The 27,154-nt window shown below is 44.3% G+C and overlaps 1 protein-coding gene across 2 annotated transcripts; it reads right to left on the minus strand.

The window, feature by feature from the left end:
- CBR4 (carbonyl reductase 4) lies at positions 241–21,071 on the minus strand. 2 transcript variants are annotated; one of them, XM_018051791.1, is made up of 6 exons: positions 20,677–21,071; positions 18,630–18,750; positions 17,874–18,010; positions 15,434–15,568; positions 8,463–8,537; positions 3,599–3,699 (listed from the first exon to the last, which is right to left on the minus strand). In XM_018051791.1, coding segments are annotated over exons 1-6 (612 nt in total). In that variant the 5' UTR covers positions 20,819–21,071; the 3' UTR covers positions 3,599–3,697. The 2 variants fall into 2 exon arrangements, with proteins under 2 accessions (XP_017907279.1, XP_017907280.1); XM_018051790.1 differs by lacking the exon at positions 8,463–8,537 and having other exon boundaries at positions 241–3,699; positions 20,677–21,024.

Consider the following 27,154-nt stretch of genomic DNA (forward strand, 5'->3'; position numbering starts at 1 on the left):
GGAGGAATCAAGGGAAAGGTGGAGGAATCACAGTATGGTTTCTGCCCTCTGGCGCTTACAGTGTAACTGAAAGATTATTTATTCAGTTTAACTGAAAGATTAATTATATAAAACAAGTTTTAAAATCATTAAGTATCATACATTTGTCAAGTTAGGGCTGTGGTATGACTTTTCAACTTACACATATTTCTGCCTTAAAAACTTGGGAAAATGTGCTAGCAATGTAAGGCATAACACGAATTCTTGAATAATTTCACTTTATTCTAGATAACACAAGCATGCGCATTAAATCATCTTCACGTAAATCATCGCCCCCAAATTTATAATACAGTTTTCTCCTAGAAAGCAGTTTAAAATCCTCTTATAAACTGATTATGGAAGAAAAAGAAATAGAAGCACAACTTTTAAAACGTTCCATGCAAAAATGTTGACCCTAGCTTTAACCATAAACCAGTTTCTAAAAAGCCTTAGATCCAGGCTGGACTGTTGGTGCGCAAGCGCCAGGTAACACCTTCAGTTGAGTTTTCTTGTTAAGAAGTCACGGAAGCTCTCGAACCTCTGCATGTGACTGACAGCCACCACCTGGCTGCAGCATCTGGCCAGGAGCACCCCAGGGCCGAGGCTCCCCGTGCCTGTTCACGTCCTCACTTCACCCTCCACCAGTCTGATGTCGGCAGGAGCGGTGGACAGTGTAAAAGGGCTCATTTCTCAACGTGTGAATACACACAACTGAATGTTAAATCCATCTGTAACTCACACCTCAGTGATGTTATTTCAAGTGGTTACCTGCTTCCTTCCTGACCGCCAGCCAAGGCGGCCTCGTGAGGAGCCAGAGAGGGGAGCCGGCCCGGGGTCAGCGCTGGCAAGGCGTGTCCTTTCTGCGGAACTTGAAACCGCCGACTGCTGCTTTCCCACGCAGTCAGTTCTGCATGGGGCTGCCGTCTCTGCACCGAGCAGACAACCTGGCTGGTAACAGAAGCTTACTGACTTTTTTACCTCCTGAACAGACTTCTCTAGTAAAGACTATTTTGAAGATCAGTGTAAAAGAATTTTTAAGGAATCATGAATCTTGATTTAGAATACAGATTTGACTTTATTATTTTTATCAGTCTGCATTTTATACCCTATTCATACTTTTGTACCGACTTTCAATAAAATTAATCTGTTTACATAAAATGATGTTCAGCTCCAATTAAACTGTAAAAAGATTACTTTTTAAAATGCAATAAATATTTAAAACATTTGAAATGATAATAAAAATCAACCTGAACCCAGTGATATTTACAATTATCATGCTATTCTCACAAAGGAGATCAATGCAAAACAGGTATCATCTGATGTTTTCACTCGATTTGTGACATTTCTAGTCTCAGACAAGTATTGTCATTTAAGACTAATGCTTTACCTGCTCCTTGTGAAGACACTGCACTCACTATTACTGCATATTTACCAATGACTGTTCACAATTATTATTTTTCTAAAATTTTCACATAAGAATCATTATTTTCATTGACACAAAAATTCTTAATTTTTAAAATATCATTATTTCTTATGCTGTTTCTAAGAAGCCAGCTAATTGAGAGTTTTGAGGAATTAAAAAAAACCACAACCCACGAAACACCAGTTCCACATCCTAAACTGATGAGGTCTATGCAACTCACAGCTGGACCAGGTACTAAAACCAAGGGTTAACCACACCATCCCTGAGATTTCCACAGGACACATCAGCCATCCACACCTGCTGTTCAGTCACTAAGTTGTGTCCAGTTCTGGCCCCATGGACCGTGCCCACCAGGCTCCTCTGCCCAGTGTAGTCTGTTGTACCCAGCTGCTCACACAGAAGCAGTGCCACCAAAGAAACCAGACTCCAGTCACGTCTGTGTCTAACTGCTCTTCTCAGCCTGTGTAACAGCTGACTATTCAGGAGACGGACGGAGGGCTGCAGTGGGTAACTCCAGCAGGCGTGCTAAGGTACCTGCCTGATGCCCTTCAGGTCCTCCTGCTTCGGTGTGCTTGTCTAACTTGCACTTGGCCTGCCAGGTTAACTTCTAGAGTATTCGGCCCAGTACAGCTGAGAGAGCCAATTCCTAGGCAGGTTGATAAGAAGTCCAGGGGTCCCTGAGGAGAGAGAGGTCTGGGGTTCTCAAGGAGGAGAAAAGGACGAAAGCTTTTTTTTCTCTACATTCTTTAGTCTTAGTCACATAAAACATTTTTTTCTTTAAGCCCAGAACTGATGATTACACAACAAACAACTCAGTTTAAACTTTGTTCTAAGGTTTATATAACAACAATGTATCCTGCTTGAGGACAGTTTCTCCTTCCTGAAAACCTTCTAATCCTGATATCTTAAAATGTGTATTATGGGAGTGGGTCTGGTAGGATCTCTCTGTTAAATTCTAATCCCGTTATCTTAAAATGTAAATTGTGGGAGTGGGTCTGATAAAATTTTCACAAACTTGAGAAATTCTTTTATTGCAACAATTAATAAAAAAGTATCTAACCCCCTTGCTAACACTAGTGAGGGGGGCACTCTCTGTCCCCCTTCTGATGTCTGTGTCAGAAGCTTTCTCAGTCCCTTTCTGCTTTAATAAAACTCTTGCTCCACAAAAGCTCTTGAGTGATCAACCCTGGTCCCTGGTCCCAAAGTTAAATCTTCTTCGGAGATCACCAATCCAACACCGTTCTCCGTAAGCTATCACAACGAAGTATCTAATGACAATCAGACTCATAGTTTTTCCTACTTGTGTAACAAAATGCATAAATTAAGATAACGTCTGTTTTATTACTTGAAAAATATCTAGACAGTTGGCCCTCTGCATCCGGCCTCAACAGCCATGGGTTCAACCAACTATGGGTAGAAAATATATTTTTTAAAGTTTTTACTGTCTAAATATGTTTTTTAAAGTTCCAAAAATCAACTATTTATATAGCATTTACACTGTGTTTCAACTATTTACACAGCATTTACACTGTGTTAGTATTACATGTAATCTAAGAATGACTCAGATTCCGGCTGCCCTGGTGGCTCAGTGGTAAAGAATCCACCTGCCAAAGCAGAAGACGAGGAGACACAGGTTCAATCCCTGGGTCGGGAAGATCCCTTGGAAAGGGAAATGGCAACCCACTCCAGTATTCTTGCTGGGAAAATTCCATGGACAGAGGAGCCTGGCCGGCTACAGTGTGAGGGGCTGCAAAGAGTCAGACACAAGTTAGTGACTGAACAACGGAGATGATGTGAAGTATACAGAGGTTACACACAGACCCAGGACACTGTTTTCACAAGGGGCAGGAACATGTGAAGACCAGGGCTCCTGAAGGGAATCCCTGTGAGGAGGGACTGGACACTAACACTGCCCATAAGACACGTGTCATTTGGAAAACGCAGCTGCTCTCCCACTGTTCTTTACAGACATATTTGTATGAAGACAGAAATCAACATCTGTAGCATCAGCAGGTTTGATTAGCAAACACAGGTACAACAGAGATTGCCCGTGACTCCAAAGGCAGTGACGGGGCTCGGCTACATGGTGAGCTGCAGGCCGCCATCCACCACCAGGACGTGCCCTGTCACATACGGAGACTCTAAAAGAAATACGACCGCCTGGGCCACATCGAGGGCGTCTCCAAACCTTCCCAGAGGGATATTCTTCTTTAAATGTTCTTCGTTCAAGTCTTTCGTCATATCTGTGTGAATGAATCCTGAAAGAGAAACGTTTGCCTGTTTAGTTGAAAAGGGTAGACACTAAGAAACATTTGCTCAATTAAAAACATTCACTGCAGGAAATTTAATTTGAGATCATTAATAAATCTTGTTTTAGGAAACAGAATTTTGCTAATAATCAAACATTCGAGTCCTTATTTTTTTTGTTTAATTCAATGAAGAGTTACTCAACACTAAAATATTTCACCACCAAATATTTGGTCTAACTTTTAGCACAATATAGGTGGATGGATACAAACATGAATAAGAATTCCATTCCTCAATTCCATTCCTAAAGTTGAAGCTTCAATGCTTTGGCCACCTGATGCGAACAGCTGACTCATTTGAAAAGACCCTGATGCTGGGAAAGATTGAGAACAGGAGGAGAAGGGGATGACAGAGGATGAGATGGCTGGATGGCATCACTGACTCAAACGACCTGAGTCTGAGTCAACTCCGGGAGTTGGTGATGGACAGGGAGGCCTGGCGTGCTGCAGTCCATGGGGTCACAGAGTCAGGTACGACTGAGTGATTAAACAAGAACAAACTCCTCAACGAACCTGTAAGTCAGGGAGCCTAGCAGTGGCTGCCAGTTCAGAGCTGGGGGCAGAGGCCAGGTTGTGAGGAAGGCAGCTGTCGCTGGTGCTGGCATCTGCTCCTGGACACGATGTTGGACACGCAGAGTAGGAACCTGTCCCAAACCCAGGCACCATTCTCTCACTGCCAGAAGCTTTTTTTTTTTTTTCTTTTCAAATAATAGACTTTATTTTCTAGAGCAGCTGCAGGTTTACAGAAAAACTGATCAGAAAGGTGAGGGAGTCCCCACACAAGCCCCTATCACACTGCCTCCCCCAGCATCCCCTAAGTATTAACACCCTGCATGAGTGTGCTACACGACGGACCAACAGAAAGTCACGGCTCACGTCAGGGTTCACCCGCTGGGTTGTACAGCTGTCTGGTTTTGACAAATGTATCACACCATGTATTCACCACTATACGCTCATGGACAGCAGCTTAACTGCCCTAAGTCTATATCTGCAGCTTAAAATTCATACATACCATCTCCCAAAGTCAAATAAAATTTAAAAAATGAAGGAATCAAGTCAAAAGTATGAAACCAGTCTCTAGTGGAACTAGTCCAGGCCCCTACCAAATTTCACTATTATTTTATGCTGCAGCTCGTGAACAACATGGTCCTGAATTATAAATACATTCACAACCAGGGCACTGCAAATAAACAGGCTCCTGGACGCTCTGTCAGGTCTCAGAAGACCCTCGCGGGGTTATCAGTAGTCTGTAAACACTCCATGCACCCACATTTGTGCCTGTGCTGTTTCCCACCCTCTGCTCCCTCCTCGACCCCAGAGGACTCTCTCCCAAAGCAATATGCCATTTTAGGGAGCTCTGGAAGTCCCGCGTCACTGCTCAGTTTGCTACATACACATGTGCAATGAGTGCCTTTCAAGCTGGGCTATACAAATGAAAAACCCCAGTCAGTGCCACCGTGCGAAGATGACGGCATTGTGACTGCCACTGACCAGGGAGAGGCTTCGGTGGCTGCAAAGCCATCTCCCCTCCAGCCAGCGAGGGAACGGAGGGACAGGAGCTCAGCCGAGAACACGGGTGCGGCTGCCGCACTCCACATCCGTGACCACATGCTTGGTGCACTTCTTCCAGACAGGAATGCCTTAGGAACCGATAGTCTTACTCATAAAAGCAAGGGCATGGTTCTTGTCCAGTGAGGGTTTATATCTATCGGCTCCCAAGGAAATGAACTTCCTTCACCCATTTGTGGCTAGCTATGTTGCTGTTGCTGTTTAGTCGCTCAGCCATGTCAGCCTCTCTCGGGACCGCATGGACTGCAGCCTGCCAGGCTCCTCTGTCCATGGGATTCTCCAGGCAAGAATACTGGAGTGGGCTGCCATTCCTTTCTCCAGGGGATCTTCCCGACTCAGGGATCAAACCCATGTCTCCTGCATTGGCAGGTGGATTCTTTACCACTGAGCCACCAGGGAAGGCCTGGCTAGTTACAGAGTATAAACAAACAGCATCTCACTTCCATATGGCTTGGTTACTATTTTAGTTTTGAACAGGTTGATCTATATCAGAGATCTTACATTTAAATAAGACACCAGGATGTCAGCCTCCTTCAGGCATCAGCACCACCACCTGCAGGATAAAGCTCCCTGCTTAGATGTCTGTTCTCTGACACAAGTTCCTAGGACCTAGAAAGACTTAAAATAAGCCCTGACACTTTTTTAGGGAGATAAGACTGTCGCCAAAAGGTAGACCAAGATTTTCACCAGAACAAGTGTGTATGCCCTAATATCACATCTGTGAAAATGCACAGGGAGGCGGCGTGGCAAACCGCTGCCTGCAGAAGAGCACCAGAGAGCAGCGAGAGGCGTGTCCGCCGTGTCTGCCAAGCTTCTGCAGCACCCGCCAGCCAGCCTCCACCCCAGTCATGAGCACAAAGCTCCGCAACCAGCAAAGGCACCGAGGGTCCCCAGAGAAACCCGTGACTGCTGTGCCATCTGCCCAAATGTCACACGCTTTAGTCCTCGAAGGTTCAGGCCCCTGTGACACGCACTCACGTGCGGGCAAAATGAATCACGCACAAGTACTGCCGCAGTGTCAGCAGCTGAACCAGCAGAAGAGCAGAAGCAACACCGGAAGTGCCCACTGGGAGGCACAGGTCACAGGACCCCCGCGTACCCGTGAAACACACCGCCGGCTTCTACCACCTGAGGACAGACGGCCAGACACCCGTCTTCCGCGGACAGACGGGAGGCGGGTGAGTGGCTGGGGAAGGCTGGGGAGACTGAAGGAAATGGGGACTCCCGAACGCTCGGGGCTCCAGGGTTTCTTCTGGGATGATGAAAATACGTGTTCTCAAGTGGGCCACAGTGATGATGGAACAACTGTGTGACTGCACTCAGCCCAGTACATCAGACCGTCTAAATGGGCGAATTACACTATGTCAGTTACACTGCCAGAAGGCTATTATTTAAGAAGTGAAACAGTTCTACACGTAATAGCACGGACTCAACTCCAGCAGAGACCGCTCTATGAGGAAAGCAAGGTACAGACACTCTTACACGCGTGTGTTGTGAATGACACGTGCTGCTGCTACATGAGCAAACAAAGGCTGCTACAATGGGCGCCCCCATCGCTGAGCCCTGAGGGCCTCCGGGCAGACACAGACAGGCTGCTGCCCACTGCAGGCTGTGCCCTGCGGGACCCCACCCCAAAACTGCGCCTGCAGGGGGCTCAGGATGGGAGCCCAGGACGCTGGCCCGGGCGTTAGCTGAGCGCATGTCAGAGGAGTGACTTCAGGGAGCCCAGACACTTGCATCTTCATATACAGAGAAGCACTAAATTTCTTAATTTGAGAGGTCTGGTTTCCTCTAATAAACAGTAATCTTGTGATGTTCTGACGACCTGGCTTTCATCACAAAAACTCCCATGTATCTTGGCTCTTTGCATCAGTCCCTTAGAGCTATCGCAGAGGCTGCCTCATGGACACAACACACACACGTCAGTGGCTTACATATGAAACACAGAGAAAACTACACACGCCACACACACACTTTACTGGGCAATACATGAAACACAGAGAAAACTACACACATCACACACACTTAACTGGCTTATAGATGAACTGTAGAGAAAACGACACACACACACACACCACACACACTCTACTAGCTTGTAAGTGAAATACAGAGAAAAGCAGCTGCAGAGGTTGCCTCTGAGGAAGGCACTGAATGGCCAGAAGACAACTCACTTTTCACTGTAAGCTTCTTTGTACTTTTTAATTTTGTACCATGTGTTTGTATTATCTATTGAAAACACAGTTTTAAAAGTAATGTATCCAAAATAGATAGTTTCAATTTATCAAATATTCTGTTTCTCGTGTTCAATAATAATCAGTAACATTTATCAACGCCGGGAAATTTATAGCTAATGTAATACCAAAATTAGCAACTAACTTATCTTTAAAAAGTTAAAAATCATTAGGAAGCAAATGATAGGCTAATTTATTAATTTGCTTGTTCTTTGTTTTTCCTATTATGATTTGCTTTTTAACTGATTTTAATTCATCAGAATCTCCATTTGAAGGTGACCAGGAAAACTAACATTAAAAATAAACATATTCAACAACCCAATCAAGAATTGGAAAAAAAAAGACCTCAACAGACATTTCTCCAAAGAAGAAATACAGATAGCTAACAAACACATGAAAAGATGCTCAACATCACGCATTATTAGGGAAATGAAAACCAAAATCGCAATGAGATACCACCTCACACCAGTCAGAATGATCATCAAAAAGTCTACGAACAATAACTGCTGGAGAGCATGTGGAGAAAAGGGAGCCCTCTTGCACTGTTGGTGGGAATATAAACCGATACAGCCACTGCGGAAGACGCTATGGAGATTCCTTCAAAACCACCATGTGACCCAGCAATCCCACTCCTGGGCATATACCCTGAGGAAACCAAAACTGAAAAGACAGACACACAGACCCCAGTGCCCACTGCAGCACTGCCTACCACAGCGGGGACGTGGAAGCAACCTAGGCGCCCGCTGACAGACGGACGGGTGGAGGAGCAGTGGCAGAGACACCACAGCATGTCACTCAGCCACCAGGGGCACAGCTGCGCCAGTCCCGAGGACTCGGGGGTGAGCTTAGAGCCTGTCATTCAGAGTGGAGTGGGTCAGAAGGAGAGAGATGCACGCCATATGCTACTGCACGCACACAGAGTCCAGAGAGACGGCACTGAAGGATGCATTTCCAGGGCAGCAATGGAGAAACAGACATAAGAGAACAGACCTGTGGAAAGAGGGGAGGGGAGGAGAGAGTGAGATGTATGGAGAGAGGAAAGTGGAAACTTACATTACCGTATGTAAAACAGATAGCCAATGGGAATTTGCTGTGTGACTCAGGGAACTCAAACAGGCTCTGCATCAACCTAGAGGGGTGGGATGGGAGGGAGATGGGAGGGAGGCTCCAGAGGGAGGGGATATATGTACGCCCTATGGCTGGCACATGTTACTGTCCGACAGAAAACAACAAACTTCTGAAAGCAATTATCCTTCAACTAAAAAATTAATAAACTTAAAAATATAAAAATATTAATTCCGATGTTTCTCAGCTCTGTTCAAAGATCTGAAGAATCCGGTTGAAATCATTATCTAAAATTAACAAATAACCCATAGAATCAATTAGATGCTACCATTTCAGCTTGTACTTCGCTTCTGGTTAATGAAGCATATTCATACCAGGCTTATAGCATAGTCAATCTCATATATGACACTATAGCCAATATAACATAGTAAAGGTCACTCTACTCAATATCCACATTTCTGGCAACAGGTTTTCTCTTTCCTGCAGTGTAAATTGCACTGGAAATCAGTATCTCTAGAAAGGCTACACAGGCACACTTCCCTAACACTCATAAAATTTCCCTTTGGACCAAACTGGATTCGCACTGTTTAGTCTGTTGCCTTAACAACTAATTGACTGACAGAATTCAGCATTCCTTCTCCGGCGTTTCCATAGCATCATGCGGGTACCTACTTTGCATTCATCATATGGCAGTGTAACTATCTGTTTGCACGCCTGTCTTTCCCACTGCACTTATTTCCCTGTGACACAAACACCTTATTCGTGTTTATAATCTGGAGCACTGCCAACCCTGGCACACGGGACATACTCGGGGAGTCTGCTGAATGAGTTACTAGAAGTGAGGCACACTTGCATCACGCTCAAAGCATGCAGCTTGCAGCTCACTGTGACCCAGAGCTGACTCTCCATCACCCACACTACTACAATCCAAACAGCAGGAAGCACATAACAGACGCCCCCAACCCACAAACCATCTACTTTGCACATTAAAGTCGGCTAACACTAACACCCAACTGGGCCGCACGAAGCGCACACACACTCACACACAGCACCGTCAAGACCACAGGGCCACTACGGGATTACCTTTAAAAAAAGAATGCACCTATCGAGTCACTTCTCAAATGTTTACGGATATGGAGCCACTCAATGGGGACACAGGCCACTCCTGACAGTGCCCCAGTCCCTGCTGGTGGGCAGCTCTGGGCCACACTGGGCAGAGTGGCCCAGGTCGCCCTCAGCCTCCTCACGAACCCCCAGCGCACCAGCCGCAGTGCCCTCAGCAAGCTGGGACAGAGGTCCCGTGGCAGCCAGCAAAACTACAGGAGGGTATCCATTGTCTTTGAAAGCACAATAACCAAGCCTACCGTCATACCAGCTCACGAGTGATAACGCAGATTTGAGTTTTAGCACCTTTTAATTAGTCTCAACTAATCCAGGCAATATTTATGAACTAGTAATTTGTCAAAAGGCAAATAACATAGAGGTAAAAGTTATAAAATTGGAAGATCCAGACAGTTTAGAAAGATCATATTATGAAAAACACAGAAAGACCTAAAGTTTGTACGATATAAAAGGAATCACACAGAGGCCCCTTCACTCACTAAAGAAGCAACTACAGCTACAATCACTGTTAAAATCGACTACTTCAGAGTCACTTTTCAAAAGAATTTCTCCCTCCTAAGTCTGGGTAAAGTATCTTTTTTCCTTCAAATTCCTCTCTGTGTTGAAATTCTAATGTGAGTATGGGGTAGCTCTCTAAGGCACAGTGACACCCAGTGAAAGGCATCTTCTCCATTTTGAAAACAAACGTATGTGACCTGTGATATTAATACTTTCTTCTCTACAAACACTGGCTTTCTGGAGTACAGGCTGACCTTGATTTAAGGGGCCTTGCAGATACTGCATTTTGGTTTTTTTACAAGTTGCAGGTTTGTGGTAACTCTGGATCAAGCAAGTCGATCAGTGTCATTTTCCCAACAGCCTTTGCTCAGTTCACGACTCTGGGTCAAATTTTGGTGATTCTTACAGTATTTCTGACTTTTCATTATTACTGTATTTGCTGTGCTGTCTGTAATCAGTGACCATTGATGTCAGCACTACAGACTGACTCACTGAAGGTTCAGATGATGGTTAGCATTTTTTAGCAATAAAGTATTTTTTAGTTTATTTTTAACTGGAGGATAATTGCTTTACAATGTTGTGTTGGTTTCTGCCGTTCAACAACGTGAATCAGCCACAGGTACATATATAAACCCTCCCTCGAGATCCTGCCTCCCACCCACCCTCCCATCTCACCTCTCCAGGTTGTCAGAGCAGTGGGACGAGCTCTGCATGTTAGACAGAAACTTCCCATTAGCCATCTATTCTACATACAGTAATACATGTTTCAACTTCCCTGGTGGCTCAGACTGCAAGGTCTGATGCTGTAAAGAGCAATATTGCATAGGAAACTGGAATGTTAGGTCCATGAATTAAGGCAAATTGGAAATGGTCAAACAGGAGATGGCAAGAGAGAACATCAACATTCTAGGAATCAGAGAACTAAAATGGACTAGAATTAGGGAATTTAACTCAGATGACCATTATATCTGTGGGCAGGAATCCCTTAGAAGAAATGGAGTAGCCACCATGGTCAACAGAAGAGTCCGAAATGCAGTATTTGAATGATCTCTGTTCGTTTCCAAGGCAAACCATTCAATATCACAGTAATCCAAGCCTATGCCCCAACCAGTAACGCTGAAGAAGCTGAAGTTAAACGGTTCTATGAAGACCTTCAAGACCTTTTAGAACTAACACCCAAAAAAGATGTCCTTTTCGTTATAGGGGACTGGGATGCAAAAGTAGGAAGTCAAGAAACACCTGGAGTAACAGGCAAATTTGGCCTTGGAATGCGGAATGAAGCAGGGCAAAGACTAATAGAGTTTTGCCAAGAAAATGCACTGGTCATAGCAAACACCCTCTTCCAACAACATAAGAGAAGACTCTACACATGGACATCACCAGATGGTCAACACCGAAATCAGACTGATTATATTTTCTGCAGCCAAAGATGGAGAAGCTCTATACAGTCAGCAAAAACAAGACCAGGAGCTGACTGTGGCTCAGATCATGAACTCCTTATTGCCAAATTCAGACTCAAATTGAAGAAAGTAGGGAAAACTGCTAGACCATCCAGGTGTGACCTAAATCAAATCCCTTATGATTATACAGTGGAAGTGAGAAATAGATTTAAGGGACTAGATCTGATAGAGTGCCTGATGAACTATGGAATGAGGTTCGTGACATTGTACAGGAGACAGGGATCAAGACCATCCCTATGGAAAAGAAATGCAAAAAAGCAAAATGGCTGTCTGAGGAGACCTTACAAATAGCTGTGAAAAGAAGAGAAGTGAAAGGCAAAGGAGAAAAGGAACGATATAAGCATCTGAATGCAGAGTTCCAAAGAACAGCAAGAAGAGATAAGACAGCCTTCCTCAGCGATCAATGCAAAGAAATAGAGGCAAACAACAGAATGGGAAAGAATAGAGATCTCTTCAAGAAAATTAGAGATACCAAGGGAACATTTCATGCAAGGATGGGTTCGATAAAGGACAGAAATGGTATGGACCTAACAGAAGCAGGAGAGATTAAGAAGTGGCAAGAATACACTGAAGAAATATACAAAAAAGATCTTCACGATAGAGATAACCACAATGGTGTGATCACTCACTAGATCCAGACATCCTGGAATGTGAAGTCAAGTGGGCCTTAGAAAGCATCACTACGAACAAAGCTAGTGGAGGTGATGGAATTCCAGTTGAGCTGTTTCACATCCTGAAAGATGATGCTGTGAAAGTGCTGCACTCAATATGCCAGCAAATTTGGAAAACTCAACAGTGGCCACAGGATTGGAAAAAGTCAGTTTTCATTCCAATCCCAAAGAAAGGCAATGCCCAAGAATGCTCAAACTACCGCACAATTGCACTCATCTCACTTGCTAGCAAAGTAATGCTCAAAAGTCTCCAAGCCAGGCTTCAATAGTACATGAACCATGAACTTCCAGATGTTCAAGCTGGTTTTAGAAAAGGCAGAGGAACCACAGATCAAATTGCCAACATCCGCTGGATCATTGAAAAAGCAAGAGAGTTCCAGAAAAACATCTACTCCCGCTTTATTGACTATGCCAAAGCCTTTGACTGTGTGGATCACGACAAAGTGTGGAAAATTCTGAGAGGTGGGAATACCAAACCCTGACTTGCCTCTTAAGAAATCTGTATGCAGGTCAGGAAGCAATAGTTAGAACTGGACATGGAACAACAGACTGGTTCCAAATCAGGAAAGGAGTCCATCAAGGCTATATATTGTCACCCTGCTTATTTAACTTATATGCAGAATGCATCAGGCGAAATGCTGGGCTGGATGAAGCACAAGCTGGAATCAAGATTGCTGGGAGAAATATCAATAACCTCAGATATGCAGATGACACCACCCTTATGGCAGAAAGTGAAGAACTAAAGAGCCTCCTGATAAAAGTGAAGGAGGAGAATGAAAAATCTGCCTTAAAACTCAACATTCAGAAAACTAAGATCATGGCATCCAGTCCCATCATTTCACGGTAAATAGATGGGGAAACAATGGAAACAGTGACAGACTTTATTTTCTTGGGCTCCAAAATCACTGCAGATGGTGACTGTAGCCGTGAAATTAAAGACGCTTGCTTCTTGGAAGAAAAGCTATGACCAACCTAGACAACATATTAAAAAGCAGAGACATTACTTTACCAACAAAGGTCCGTCTAGTCAAAGCTATAGTTTTTCCAGTAGTCATGTATGGATATGAGAGTTGAACCATAAGGAAGGCTGAGTGATGAAGAATTGATGCTTTTGAACTGTGGTGTTGGAGAAGACTCAAGAGTCCCTTGGACTGCAAGGAGATCCAACCAGTCCATCCTATAGGAAACAAGTCCTGAATATTCATTGGAAGGACCGATGCTGAAGCTGAAACTCCAATACATTGGCCACCTGATGCAAAAAACCAACTCACTGGAAAAGACCCTGATGCTGGAAAAGATTGAAGGTGGGAGGAGAAGGGGACGACAGAGGAGGAAATGGTTGGATGGCATCACCAGTGTGATGGACATGAGTTTATGTAGGCTCCAGGAGTTGGTGATGGACAGGGAAGCCTGGCATGCTGTAGTCCATGGGGTCACAAAGAGTCGGACACGACTAAAAAACTGAATTGATATGTACCTCAGCTTCTTTATCCATTCAGCTGTTGATTGACATCTAGGTTGCTTCCATGTCCTAGCTACTGTAAATAGTGCTACAGAGAACACTGGTGTACATGTGTCTTATTGAGCAATGTGGAGCGTATTTTCACGTGTTTATTGCTCACCTGGATTTCTTCTTGGCAGAAATGTCTGTTCAGGTCTTCCCAGTTTTTGATTGGGTTGTTTGTGTTTCCTATATTGAGCTGCATGAGCTGCTTATATATTTTAGAGATTAATTCTTTGTCAATTGTTTGTTTGCAAGTATTTTCTCCCATTCTGAGGGTTGCCTTTCCATCTTATTTATAGTGTCTTTTGCTGTGCAAAAGCTTTTAAGTTTAATTAGGTCTCATTTGCTTTTTTTTTTAATTTCCATTACTTTAGGAGATGGGTCAAAGAGGATCCGATCTTGTGGTATTTTTAAATTAAGGTATGAACATTGGTTTTTTAGATACAGTGTTACTGCACATTTAATAGACTACAGTACAGTATAAACATAATTTTTATGTGCATTGGGAAACAAAGTTTGCTGACTGCTTTACTGTGATACGCGTTCTGCTGGGGTGTCTGGAACCAAACCCGCAGAGTCTCTCAGGTTATCAGTAAGTCAGTTACTGCAGGCGATTATGTCATGAAATGTGCAAAGGACATCACCAAGGCAGCCTTGTTGGATTACCTCCTCTGATTCGTACTGTTATGAAAAGCACATTGTATGACAGTGCTATTCAGATATTTTAAATATAAAGCTGTGTTATTTCTTTAATCTAGATGCAGGGACTACATTAGGAAATGGATGCATTGTTTGAAAAGTTCTGCTTTGACAAACTGGTGACATCTAAATTAGCAAACACTGTATCCCAGTGAGCAGCAAGTCGATAACACATCCCCAAAGAGGACAAAGACAATTAAAATGCAAACAGTTCTGCAAAGGGATACAACTTGGGCTCAACTGCAGTATATATGTCACCAATACGCCTCACCCCATTTACTTGACATTCGTACATTCAGTTCTTGAGAGTTCCAAGTTATGCCTGACTTTAAAATGGGGAGTTTCTCTTGTGTCCAGCACAGATACAGCATGCCTGGCGTGAGTCTCAGCCCTCAGCCCCATCAGACAGAGTTCAAACCCCACCATCACCATGCTCTATGTTCCTTGTGGGGTCCCTGCTCCTGTCCCCAGACCCCTGAGAAGTGCTTGGTGACAATGGTGTCCTTACTAACACAAGACCAGTCTTTGCTATTATTTTATAAAACCATGCTGCTAAGTCGCTTCAGTTGTGTCCGACTCTGTGCAACCCCATAGATGGCAGCCCAACAGGCTCCCCCGTCCCTGGGATTCTCCAGGCAGGAACACTGGAGTGGTGTGCCATTTCCTTCTCCAATGCGTGAAAGTGAAAAGTGAAAGTGAAGTCGCTCAGTCGTGCCCGACCCTCAGCGACCCCATGGACTGCAGCCTTCCAGGCTCCTCTGTCCATGGGATCTTCCAAGGCAAGAGTACTGGAGTAGGTTGCCATTGCCTTCTCCGTTTATAAAACCACAGATTCACATAAATTAAAAGAAAAAGGTTTCCACTCACCTGGTGCAACTACATTCACTCTAATTTTCTTTTTTGCCACTTCTTTGGCAAGAGCACGTGAAAATCCGACTAATCCTCCTTTACTGGCACTGTATACAGACTGGCCAGAATTGCCTTTTAAACCAATAACACTTCCTAGAAAAAGAAATGAGAGCAAATTCAAACCACATTCATGGGGTCATTATTCTGCACGTTCAGATAGTCTATAGTAAACAGACAAGGTATAAGCCCTTACCTTTTGCTAAAATGAGGAATACTAACGATTGTTATTTGAGTAGCAAGACTTGAGTCTGAGTCTGCTCAGAAACAGGGGCCGAAAGAAGCTCATGTAGCACCCAGAGGACTAGGCAGGGGCTGAGAACTGATCCACTAAATGACAGGCACTTCATACTCATCTCTGAGGAGGTGGAACTTGATAAAAAGTCTACAGAGTTTATAGAGGCTTCCAGGAGGAAGAGGTTAAAACCAGAACAGATAAGCCAGGTAAAGACTGATTTTATGACGTACAACACAGGCATGAAGTTTTTATTTCCAGCTAAAAAACAGTTCATTTGAAGATAAATTTTACTAAAATTCAACTACTGTTGATTAAATTAGCAAAGCTTCTACTGTAAACTTTTTGTAAAATTGTAATTTAGTTACCTTCAGAGATGTATCAACTTGTACTGCCTAATATAAAGATTCTTGGGTGGCTCAATTATATGAATATGAAAGAATAATTTATAACCCAAGTATCCACTGTGTGCAAATAAATTCTTGCAGAACAGAAGTTGGGGAAGTCATTTTCTGCATCAGTGACCTGTATATGTAATGTAGGGTAAGGGAGTTAGAGAAGACAAAGTTTGGAAAAAGAACCAGACCAGCACTTTACAGGAACAGATCCCCTTTAATGCGGCAGAAGGGGCAGCATTCAGATTAGTGAGCTGCTGCACTAACCCAAGGAAAGAGTAAGTATATATAGGCGTGTATGTGGAAAGCTACTGTCTTAAGGGGACCTGTTCTTCTCCAAGGTTGTTCGGAGTAGTTATCTCTTAAATGGCTGGGGCAAGGAATTCTGGAGATCGGCCAGAGGCTGGACAGGCTGGGAGCTGGTAATCAACCTTGATGTCCATTTTTTCCTTTGGGTGAGAGAGTTCTTTGTTTTGCACAGAATGGTGGTGAGGACCTGGCTGCTGCTGCTGCTAAGTCACTTCAGTCGTGTCCGACTCTTAGCAACCCCATGGACTATAGCCTATCAGGCTCCTCCACCCATGGGATTTTCCAGGCAAGAGTACTGGAGTGGGTTGCCATAGAGATCCCTAACTTATTTTCAATAGTCTATTTTATTGACTTACAGCACAAGTCTAAAAGTCTGCATGTAAGCAAAAGGCTGATAGGGGATTTGTTTTGTGCATGTCTAAAGAGGGGATGTTTCAGAGCTGAACAAATACACCCCCTTTACCAGGAGAGATGTGCATGGTAGTATACCAGCTTACAAGAACCCAGATCATTACCTGGCTATGTCAGAAAGCAAAAGTCAGCTCAGTTACTAATCTTTCAGAAGAAAATCGACCTCTCACGTTTTTAAGGGTAAATGTCCAAAATGTTCTAATTCTTATTAGCACAATATTCTTTCCTTTAGTCAATTTCAAAAAGGAAGCACTCTGTATTCCGGCTTGGAAAGACACTTCCTGTTTTAGAGCAGGGTCACTTACTCTAAGGAGGCGCATCCCTTTTTTGCGGCCTATAAGGTACCACCACTTAAATGGGAGGTGGCAGGCATGCTGCTATTCTCAATTTACCTCATTGAAACAAAATCTCACGTCACTCTGCATTTTAAAGTCTACAGGCACACACTCCACTCTGCCCTATGGGGCAGGTGAACTGAAGCCCAGGAGTTACTTAACATCCATTCTAAACACTGAAAAGGTTATCCTCTTAAGTAAACCTCCTCACAGACCTCTGTGCTGGATTTACTAGCGACACACACAGCTGCTACAGAGGTCATTTTCTAGCCCTCACCAACTACAAGTTTTTCTTTCCTTGATCACCTTTTGAAAATGTGGTTTCATGTAAGAATCAGGGTGCCCAATTTTTCTTAAACATGCAAAAGAGTGGGTCAAACTGAACCACATTTGTGCACAGCAACAACCTGCTGGATTGGAGCTGTCCCACACAGCCTCTGGACACCAAAGCTGGGTGCCTCAGGTCAGGTACCTCCCGGCGGTGCTGTCACTTCCCCAGTACCTGGTGGTGTCACTCCATGACACCTGCTTGACCACTAGAAGGGTGTGAATGGGTGATTCCTGTTCCACCTATTAGTCAGTTTATAAAATGCTTTTCCCATGGGTAATAAAGACACATTCTGTCCAAGTTTCACAGGTGAATAAACTCCAAATCAGTTGATTAAATTTCTGTGGTGCCATAAGATAATACTATACACGCAGAGGTAAAGACTCACCTACATTCACAATGGATCCTCTCTGCTGTTTAATCATTGTCTTCAGGGCAGCTCTACAGGTCAGCATGGAGCCCAGGAGGTTAGTATGGAGCTGAGACAGCATATCTTCAGTATTTGTCCTTACTAAGAGGCTATCCCTACCAAAAAAGCAAAATCAAAACAATCCCATGTGATTTCGAAATGGGGCAAGACAAATTAAAAAGTCAAGAAATAGATAACATTTTTTTTTCTAAAAGTAGAATATAAGAAGAGCTTTGCCTCTGAGTTAGAACACCTGGAGAGCCCATTTTAAACTTGATCTGTGAGGAAACATATAGTCACAACAGTGGTAAACTAAAAGGAAGTACTAATTGGGAAGAAAACAAGAGAGTCTTCTGGATTTCTGGTAAAGTTCTTCAGCTCAATATGGGTGTTGATTACAATGTTAAAACTAAACTGTACCCTTAATATGTACACTTCCCAGGCATCATATTATACCTGTACTACACACACATATAACTATTCCAATGGTACACGTTTCGTTTAAAAGGGTTTTTTTACTCTGTAATAACATTTTGACACACACAAAAACTAAATGAAACCCTTATTATAATCTCAATATAAAACAATGAAAAGATTGTGCAGCTTGACAGACCAAATTTTAAAATACGTAACTTTTCTTCCAATTAGAATTAAAACAAGTTAATATACTAACTCATATTGATCAAAAGAAAATTAGGAAAAAAAATTAGATATGTACTTAAATTTGTGACCAACCTGTTAATTCCAGCTGCATTTACCAAGAAATTAACACGACCTAAATTTTTCTCTATCTCTTCAAATGTATTTTGAACATCATGTTCTTTGGCAACATCACAGCTCAATGCCAAATGATCTCCTACACAACAAAATTAAATTAGAGTTACTAATAAAGTATACCTTGATTGTAAAAATGATTCAGTACACATTCATCAAACATCTACTATGAGCTAGTGTCAGTGAAGTGAAGTCGCTCAGTCATGTCCAACTCTTTGCGATCCCATGAACTGTAGCCTACCGGGCTCCTCCATCCATGGGATTTTCCAGGCAATAGTACTGGAGGGGGGTGCCATTTCCTTCTCCAGGGGATCTTCCCAACCCAGGGATCGAACCTGGGTCTCCCGCATTGTAGACAGACGCTTTACCATCTGAACCACCAGGGAAGTCCTATGAGCTAGTGTAGCAGTGTCAATTATTCAGTCATGTCCCACTCAGGAGGGTCTGACTCTTTGCAACCTTTTGGACTGTAGCCCCCCAGGCTCCTCTGTCCATGGAATTCTCCAGGTAAAAATACCGGAGTGGGTAGCCATTTCCCTTCTCCAGGTGATCTTCCCAACCCAGGGATCCAAACTGAGTCTTCCTGCATTGCAGAGGGATTCTTCCCCGTCTGAGTCACCAGGGAGGCCTTAGATCTGTTCTATTCAGAACTGGAGATAAAGGACGATTGAGTCCCAGATTCCTGATCTCATGAGTTCAGTCTAAGAAACTGGATGGAGGAAGGTGGGGAACAAGCAGAAGCAAAGTAATGCAACAGAATGTAAACCGTAAAAACAGTTTTTTAAGGGGGAGCACCTTTCCCATGTTCATAACACTTTGTATGAGTCACCTACAAATATTTACAGTTTTGACACTGACCCTATGCCATTTAACTCAGCAGTTCTCTCAGTTTTATATTCCTGTTTTGTAAACTTGAGACAGTCCCAGTGGCTTAGCAGTAAAAAATCTGCCTGCAATACAGGAGGCACAAGAGACACGAGTTCAATCCCAGGGTTGGGGAGATCCCCTGGAGAAGGAAATGGCATCCCACTCCAGTATTCTTGCCTGGAAAATTCCAGGGACAGAGGAGCCTGGTGCAGCTACTGTCCATGGGGTTGCAAAGAGTGGAACACGACTGAACACGCTTGCATATATACGCTTAATGTTTAATTCAGTTACATTCTTGTCGAACTGGTTTCCTGGCTTTGAAATAAACTCTAGGGTTTTTCTGTTTAACTACAGCACAATCTTACATGGCCATTATTATAGCGTGACTATTAGAAGAGATGAAACAAAGCAGGAAGCTGTTTTTTAAAATGCTGAAAGCACAAATCATGAAAAAAAATTTACTAAAAACTGTTACATGTTTTTTTAAAAGTCCACTTTCTGGAATGTTTAAATACAAAAAAAAAAAAAAAAAGAAAATTAAGCTTCAAAGAAAGCACTCTTTATTCAACATTATACCACTTAACACTGCCATTTAAAAAAAAAAAAAGGTAAACAATTGTTTTCTGGCTAACCTTGCGTGGTACATTAACACTAAAATTACCTTCTTAAACCTCTGGAGACCTATGTGAAGAAAGTTGCCCCGACAGTGAACGAGGTGCCTCTGAGCCCAGCCCTCCTAACTCTAGCTGCGAGCTCGATCCTTCACAGCACCCCGTCTCACTACCAGCCAGAGACTAAATTCGCAAAGCAACTGCGAATCCATTCCTAATAGACAGGGGGGGATGAAATTTTAGAATTTGGCGGAACGATCTCACTGTCCCTTGGTGAAGGTCATCAGGGCGTAACAGTGCTTCGACGCTGTGGACGCCGGGAAGCGAGCCCACGCACACCACGTACTAGCGCAGCCGCCAGCGGCCCGAGGCGGCACTGCCTGCGCATGCGCACACGCGCGGGCCTCCGCGTGAGACCCGAGCGCGTCTGCGCCACCCCTCGCCCAGCACGGCGGGGAGGGCGCCCAAGACGGCTTCTCGTACCCACACTGGCCGCGCGAAGAGGGGGTGCGCCCCCGGTCGGTACCCACCGCCCAGGTCCCCGGCCGCGGCTCTGGCCCCCTCCAGATTCCGGGCGACGATGGCCAATCGATAGCCTCTCTGGGCCATCAAGCGGGCCACCGCCCTGCCGATGCCCCGGGAGCCTCCGAACACGGCGCACACCTTGTCCATCTGGGACGCGGAGCCGCAGGCCCGGGGGAAGAGGCTACAAGAGACGACCCTTCCCAACGGCCTCGCAGATTCACACAGCGCGGCGCGCTCAAACTGAATCGCGGGCCCACGGCTCTCGCCGCCGGATTGGAACCGGTGCGGGCCCAGAAACCCAGAGCGCCACGACCGCCAGTCACGTTGGCGCGTCGACGTCACCGCGCACGTGCTCCGGGCGGCGCGCCCCCGGCGGATGCCAGCGTGGGCCGGCGGGACAGTACAAGGGCCGCGCTGCACGCTGGGACTTGTAGTCTTGGTGCAGGCGGAAGGGCGTGGGGCCGTGCTGGGAGAGAAGGGCTCCAGGCTCGGGGAGGGGGGGCTGCCGTGTAGGAAGTGGTCTTTGGGCATCGGGATTGCTAACACACTGGATTCTGGATATTATGGGTTAAATCAAGGTCGTGCCGGGCAGGGATTCGGGCATGAGGACCCGGATATGTGCTCCAGGTTGTGTTTGGCTGAGACCCAAAGGAGTGGCACGTGGGTCAGACTCCCAGCAGACCTCAGTCCTCCTGTTGTGGAATTTGATTCCTGTGCCTGCCTGCATATCTTGCATTGCACGCAGATTCTTTACCATCTGAGCCACCAGGGAAGCCCGTCAAACCAAAATTTTGGAGTTTGGAGCAGAATGTTTTATTGCAAGGCTGTAATAGGGAACAACAAATCTGACCCCATATTGGGTCAGTTGTTTCACTATAACCTTTGTAGTCTGTGGTTTCTGCTTTGGGTTAAGAATGTTGCCTATAGCCTAAAATATACAGGCGAACCCATAATCAAGTCTCTGCCCTTTAAAAGTTAACATTTTTCCAACCAAAAGTTTTAAAACAGAGAATAACATTTGTCTTGTAGGTTTATAGGGTCTTTGTGACCTGACCTACTTGGACATCTGTGAGAACATGAAATTCTTGTGCCAGGTTTGCAAAACCAGCCATCCCTTTAAAAATGGTTTGCTGAAACCCTTCAGTGAGTTTGGGGGTTCCTTGGATGCTAGGCACCAGTCTCCTTGCATGGCCCTTCAATAAACCTTTCTCTGCTCCAGACTGTCGACCGTTGGTATCATTGGCCCCACTGTGCCTCTAGCACAGGAACTCGCATTTGGTAACAGTTTGGGCGAACGTGTTTATATGGGCAAAATTTCCTAGGAGGTTTGCGTAGTCCCTGGTGGCTCAGTAAAGATTCCACCTGCCAGTGCAGGAGCCAAAGGATACACAGGTTCACCCTGGGTCAGGAAGATCCTCTGGAGAAGGAAATGGCTACCCATTCCAGTATCCTTGCCTGGAGAATCCCATGGGCAGAGGAGCCTGGCGGGCTACAGTCCATAGGTCACAGAGTCAGACACAACTGAATGATGAATAACACAGGCTGCAAAGTTCCTAACCCTCTTCTGACTCGGTGGTGGTGAGGTAACAGAGTGGTGCGCTAGGTAGCTCCATCATCAGCCTCTGGTTCCAAACACTGGGGTCCCCATGCTTGCGCTCAGCCGGAAGTCACCATCAAACTGGGTGGGGCCTTAGTTCCTGCAGAACAACTCAGAGACATGTATCATGTTGTTATGAAGGTCTAGGATGCTGAAGGCCTCTTTCCTACCAACAAGAAATCATTGACACAGAGAAGCTTTTATACCTGGGAGGGCCCCACGGGGTCCTGCTCAGTTTCAGCTCCCACTTGTCCCTTAATTCTTCTTCATCTTGAGGGGAACAGGTGTTGGACAAGAAAAGGACTAACATTTTGGAGAGAGAGGTCCATCAAAAACTGGACAAATGAACTCAGTTTCAAGTGGACTTGGTTGCACTCTCTGAAAGGAGTGACTGCAGTGGAGGGCACACCCAGACCCCAATGCCCTCCCTGGGGAGGGAGTGGGACGCAAGGGTCAGCCCATCCTACCTGCCCCTCCCCAACCCAGGCCCCCGTTCTCCTCAGACGGTGTTGTTGCAGAGGCAAGTGTGTCCAGTCAGGAACATACAGGAGGAGCTCAAGAAGTTACCCAAGTGAATGGTCACCTAGATCCAAAACATGAGCCTCAAGCATCCTCATCAGTTGCGACCCCATAAATTGCAGCACGCCTGGCCTCCCTGTCCATCACCAACTCCCGGAGTTCACTCAGATTCATGTCCATCAAGTCAGTGATGCCATCCAGCTATCTCATCCTCTGTCGTCCCCTTCTCCTCCTGCCCCCAATCCCTCCCACCATCAAAGTCTTTTCCAATGAGTCAACTCTTCACATGAGGTGGCCAAAGTACTGGAGTTTCAGCTTTAGCATCATTCCTTCCAAAGAAATCCCAGGGCTGATCTCCTTCAGGATGGACTGGTTGGATCTCCTTGCAGTCCAAGGGACTCTCAAAAGAGTCTTCCCCAACACCACAGTTCAAAAGCATCAATTCTTCGGCACTCAGCCTTCTTTACAGTCCAACTCTCACATCCATACATGGCTACTGGAAAAACCATAGCCTTGACTAGACGGACCTTAGTCGGCAAAGTAATGTCTCTGCTTTTGAATATGCTGTCTAGGTTGATCGTAGCTTTCCTTCCAAGGAGTAAGCGTCTTTTAATTTCATGGCTGCAGTCACCATCTGCAGTGATTTTGGAGCCCAAAAAAATAAAGTCTGACACTGTTTCCACTGTTTCCCCATCTATTTCCCATGAAGTGATGGGACCAGATGCCATGATCTTTGTTTTCTGAATGTTGAGCTTTCAGCCAACTTTTTCACTCTCCTCTTTCACTTTCATCAAGAGGCTTTTTAGTTCCTCTTCACTTTTTGCCATAAGGCTGGTGTCATCTGCATATCTGAGGTTATTGATATTTCTCCCAGAAATCTTGATTCCAGCTTGTGTTTCTTCCAGTCCAATGTTTCTCATGATGTACTCTGCATATAAGTTAAATAAGCAGGGTGACAATATACAGCCTTGATGGACTCCTTTTCCTATTTGGAACCAGTCTGTTGTTCCATGTCCAGTTCTAGCTGTTGCTTCCTGACCTGCATACAGATTTCTTAAAAGACAGGTCAAGTGGTCCGGTATTCCCATCTCTTTCAGAATTTTCCACAGTTTATTGTGATCCACACAGTCAAAGGTTTTGGCATAGTCAATAAAGCAGAAATAGATGTTTTTCTGGAACTCTCTTGCTTTTTCCATGATCCAGCAAATGTTGGCAATTTAATCTCTGGTTCCTCTGCCTTTTCTAAAACCAGCTTGAACATCGGGAAGTTCACAGTTCACATATTGCTGAAGCCTGGCTTGGAGAACTTTGAGCATTACTTTACTAGCATGTGAGATGAGTGCAATTGTGCAGTAGTTTGAGCATTCTTTGGCATTGCCTTTCTTTGGGATTGGAATGAAGACTGACCTTTTCCAGTCCTGTGGCCACTGCTGAGTTTTCCAAATTTGCTGGCATATTGAGTGCAGCACTTTCACAGCATCATCTTTCAGGATGTGAAACAGCTCAACTGGAATTCCATCACCTCCACTAGCTTTGTTCGTAGTGATGCTTTCTAAGGCCCACTTGACTTCACATTCCAGGATGTCTGGCTCTAGATGAGTGATCACACCATCGTGATTATCCGGGTCGTGAAGATCTTTTTTTGTACAGTTCTTCTGTGTATTCTTGCCGCATCCTCATAGTTTCCTGCAATTCTGAAGAGGATATGCTTAGTGTTCCCAGGTTAATAAGATTAAAGCTGAGTTTCATTACCATTCATTACCATTATGCTTGTTACAGTATTATTATATGAAATGTTTCAGAAAAGTAAGCCATGGGCCCTACTGGTGAAAGTAGATCAGGTGGGGCAACAGGACAATTCCACGTGAAACACTAGTGAGCAACCACAGTCAGGACCTGCAGAAGCATCTTAACAGGAGAGCTCAGAGGAAAGGGAGAAAGGAGGCAGAAATGCATGGAGAAAGAAGCTCGGTTACAGGACTGGATGCAGATGAAAGAAGGCAGGGGTAGAGCCAAACAAATAAAACAGAGCTAAGCAAACAGCATCATTTTTGTCCCACCTAGCCCCAAGAGGGATGTGAAGTGGCCTGCAAAAATACACAGTAAAACTTCAAACCCTTTAGGATGGCTACTATAAAAACAACAAGAATTGGAGTGGATGAAGGGAAACTGAAACGCTTGTGCTCTGCTAATGGGAAAGTAAATTGGTACAGTTGCTCTGGAAAATGAAACGGTAGTTCCAAAAAAAAAAAAAAAAGTCTTACCACATAATTCAGCAACTCCACCTCTGAGTAGATGCTGAAAAGAATTGAAAGCCTAAAATATGCTACAACTTGGATAAACCTCAAGGGCTTCCCTGATAGCTCAGTTGGTAAAGAATCTGTCTGCAATGCAGGAAACCCAAGTTTGATTCCTGGGTCGGTAAGATCCACTGGAGAAAGGATAGGCTACCCACTCCAGTATTCTGGCCTGGAGAATTCCATGGGGTCTCAAAGAGTCAGACTTTCACTTTCACTTTTGGTTGAACCTTAAGGACATTACACTAAACAACATAAGCCAGTCACAGAACGACAAATACTGTATGATTCTACCTATATAGGAGGCACTGAGAGAAGTCAGTATGTAGGATGGCAATCGCCAGAGACTGGGGAAGAGGATGAAAGAACAGTTGTTCAGTGGATATGATGTTTCAGTTTTGCAATAGGAAAAGAGTTCAGGAGAGGTGTAATGGTAATGTCTGTTATCATATGGATGTTGCATAATACCACTAATCTGTACACTTACAAATGGTTAAGAAAGGAAATTAAATTCTATGTGTGTTTTACCACAATTTTTAAAATTGGGGAAGAAAACAACTCCAGCAATACCAATATTAACATTGACAAGAACACTGGATGCAGTTTAAAGTTTCTTAATGGGGTTATCTTTTGTCCCTAAAGTATATAGTGGTGGTGTCAAAATACTGTGATTTAAAAGCACTTTGAATATTTCTCCTCTGAGGAGTTACAACACAAACTTAATACTGGGTTGTTTGCAGTTTTTAGAAATTGCTTTAGGATTTAGTATTTAATTTTGTCTGAAGTGTAAACAACAAAGCGGGCACATTCAGAGAGCACACTTTCATCCTTGCCTCTGTCTCCTGTTCTCCTCCTACCCATGTAAAACATTGTTCTCGTTGATTTTTATTTATCCTTCCATTCTTTCTTTTTAAATATTAGAAAATGCAAGCCTCTTTCCTGTTTTACCCTCTTTCTTACACAAAGGTGGGACACTGCAACTATGGCTCTTTTCAGGATAAAAATATACTCTGGAAATCATGGCATAGTTTTGTTCACACTTGAATAGACCTCCATGTAGGGATTGTGATCAGCAGAATCCTAAAGATGACTCTCCCTCTCCTACCCCATTCAACCCAATACTCACCTAGGAACCACTGGGAAGGGGAATTGAAGATGTAATTAAACCACAATTCAATTAACCTTAAAATATGTGGATGATCTGGGTGATCCTAGTCTAATCAGGTGATGCTCTTAAAACAGCATTTTCTCTGGCTGATTGCTGAGGAGGAAGCCTCAGCAAAAGCCTGCTCAACAGCAAAAACACCAAACAACTGAAAAATGGGCAGAAGACCTTAATAGACATTTCTCCAAAGAAGACATCCAGACATCCAGTAGGCACATAAAGCTATGCTCAGCATCACTAATTCCTAGAGAAATGCAAATCAAAACTACAATGAGGTATCCCCTCACACCTGTCAAATTTATGGCCATCATTTAACAAATCTACAAATAACAAATGCTGAGTGGGTGTGGAGAAAAGGGAGCCCTCATGCCCTGCTGGTGGGGGTGTAAGTTGGTGCAGCCACTATGAGAAGAATATGGAGGTTCCTCAGAAAACTAAAAATGGAGCTCCCATATGACCCTGCAACCCCACTCCTGGGTGTATACCCACAGAAAATAATAATTTAAAAAGATCCATGCGCCCTTATGTTCACAGCAGCACTATTTGCAATAGCCAAAACATGGAAACAACCTAACGGTCTAAATAAATAAAGAAGATGGGTACATACATATACCATGGACTATTAGCCATAAAGAGAATGAAATAATGCCATTTGCAGCAATATGGATGCAACTGGAGATTATCATACTGAGTGAGTTAAGTCGGAAAGAGAAAGACAAATGCCGTATGATATACCTTATATGTGGAGCCTAAAATATGGCACAAATGGACCTATCTATGGAACAGAAACAGACTCACAGCCTTAGATAACAGAGCTTGGGTTGTCAAAGATGTCGGGGGAAGGAAAGGGATGGATTAGGAAATTGGGATTAGCAGATGCAAGCTAGTATACACAGGATGGATAA

The sequence above is a fragment of the Capra hircus genome, chromosome 8, assembly GCF_001704415.2.
Source record: "Capra hircus breed San Clemente chromosome 8, ASM170441v1, whole genome shotgun sequence".
Taxonomy (NCBI): Eukaryota; Metazoa; Chordata; class Mammalia; order Artiodactyla; family Bovidae; genus Capra; species Capra hircus.

Coding starts and splice junctions, on each gene's coding strand:
- CBR4 (XM_018051790.1), bottom strand. CDS start 20,818: ATGGACAAGGTGTGCGCCGTGTTCGGAGGCTCCCGGGGCATCGGCAGG. Junction 18,011..18,629: donor AATGCAGCTGGAATTAACAG/GTTGGTCACAAA, acceptor CTTTTTTGGTAG/GGATAGCCTCTTAGTAAGGA. Junction 3,700..15,433: donor AGTGAATGTAGTTGCACCAG/GTGAGTGGAAAC, acceptor TTTCTCTTTCAG/GATTCATTCACACAGATATG.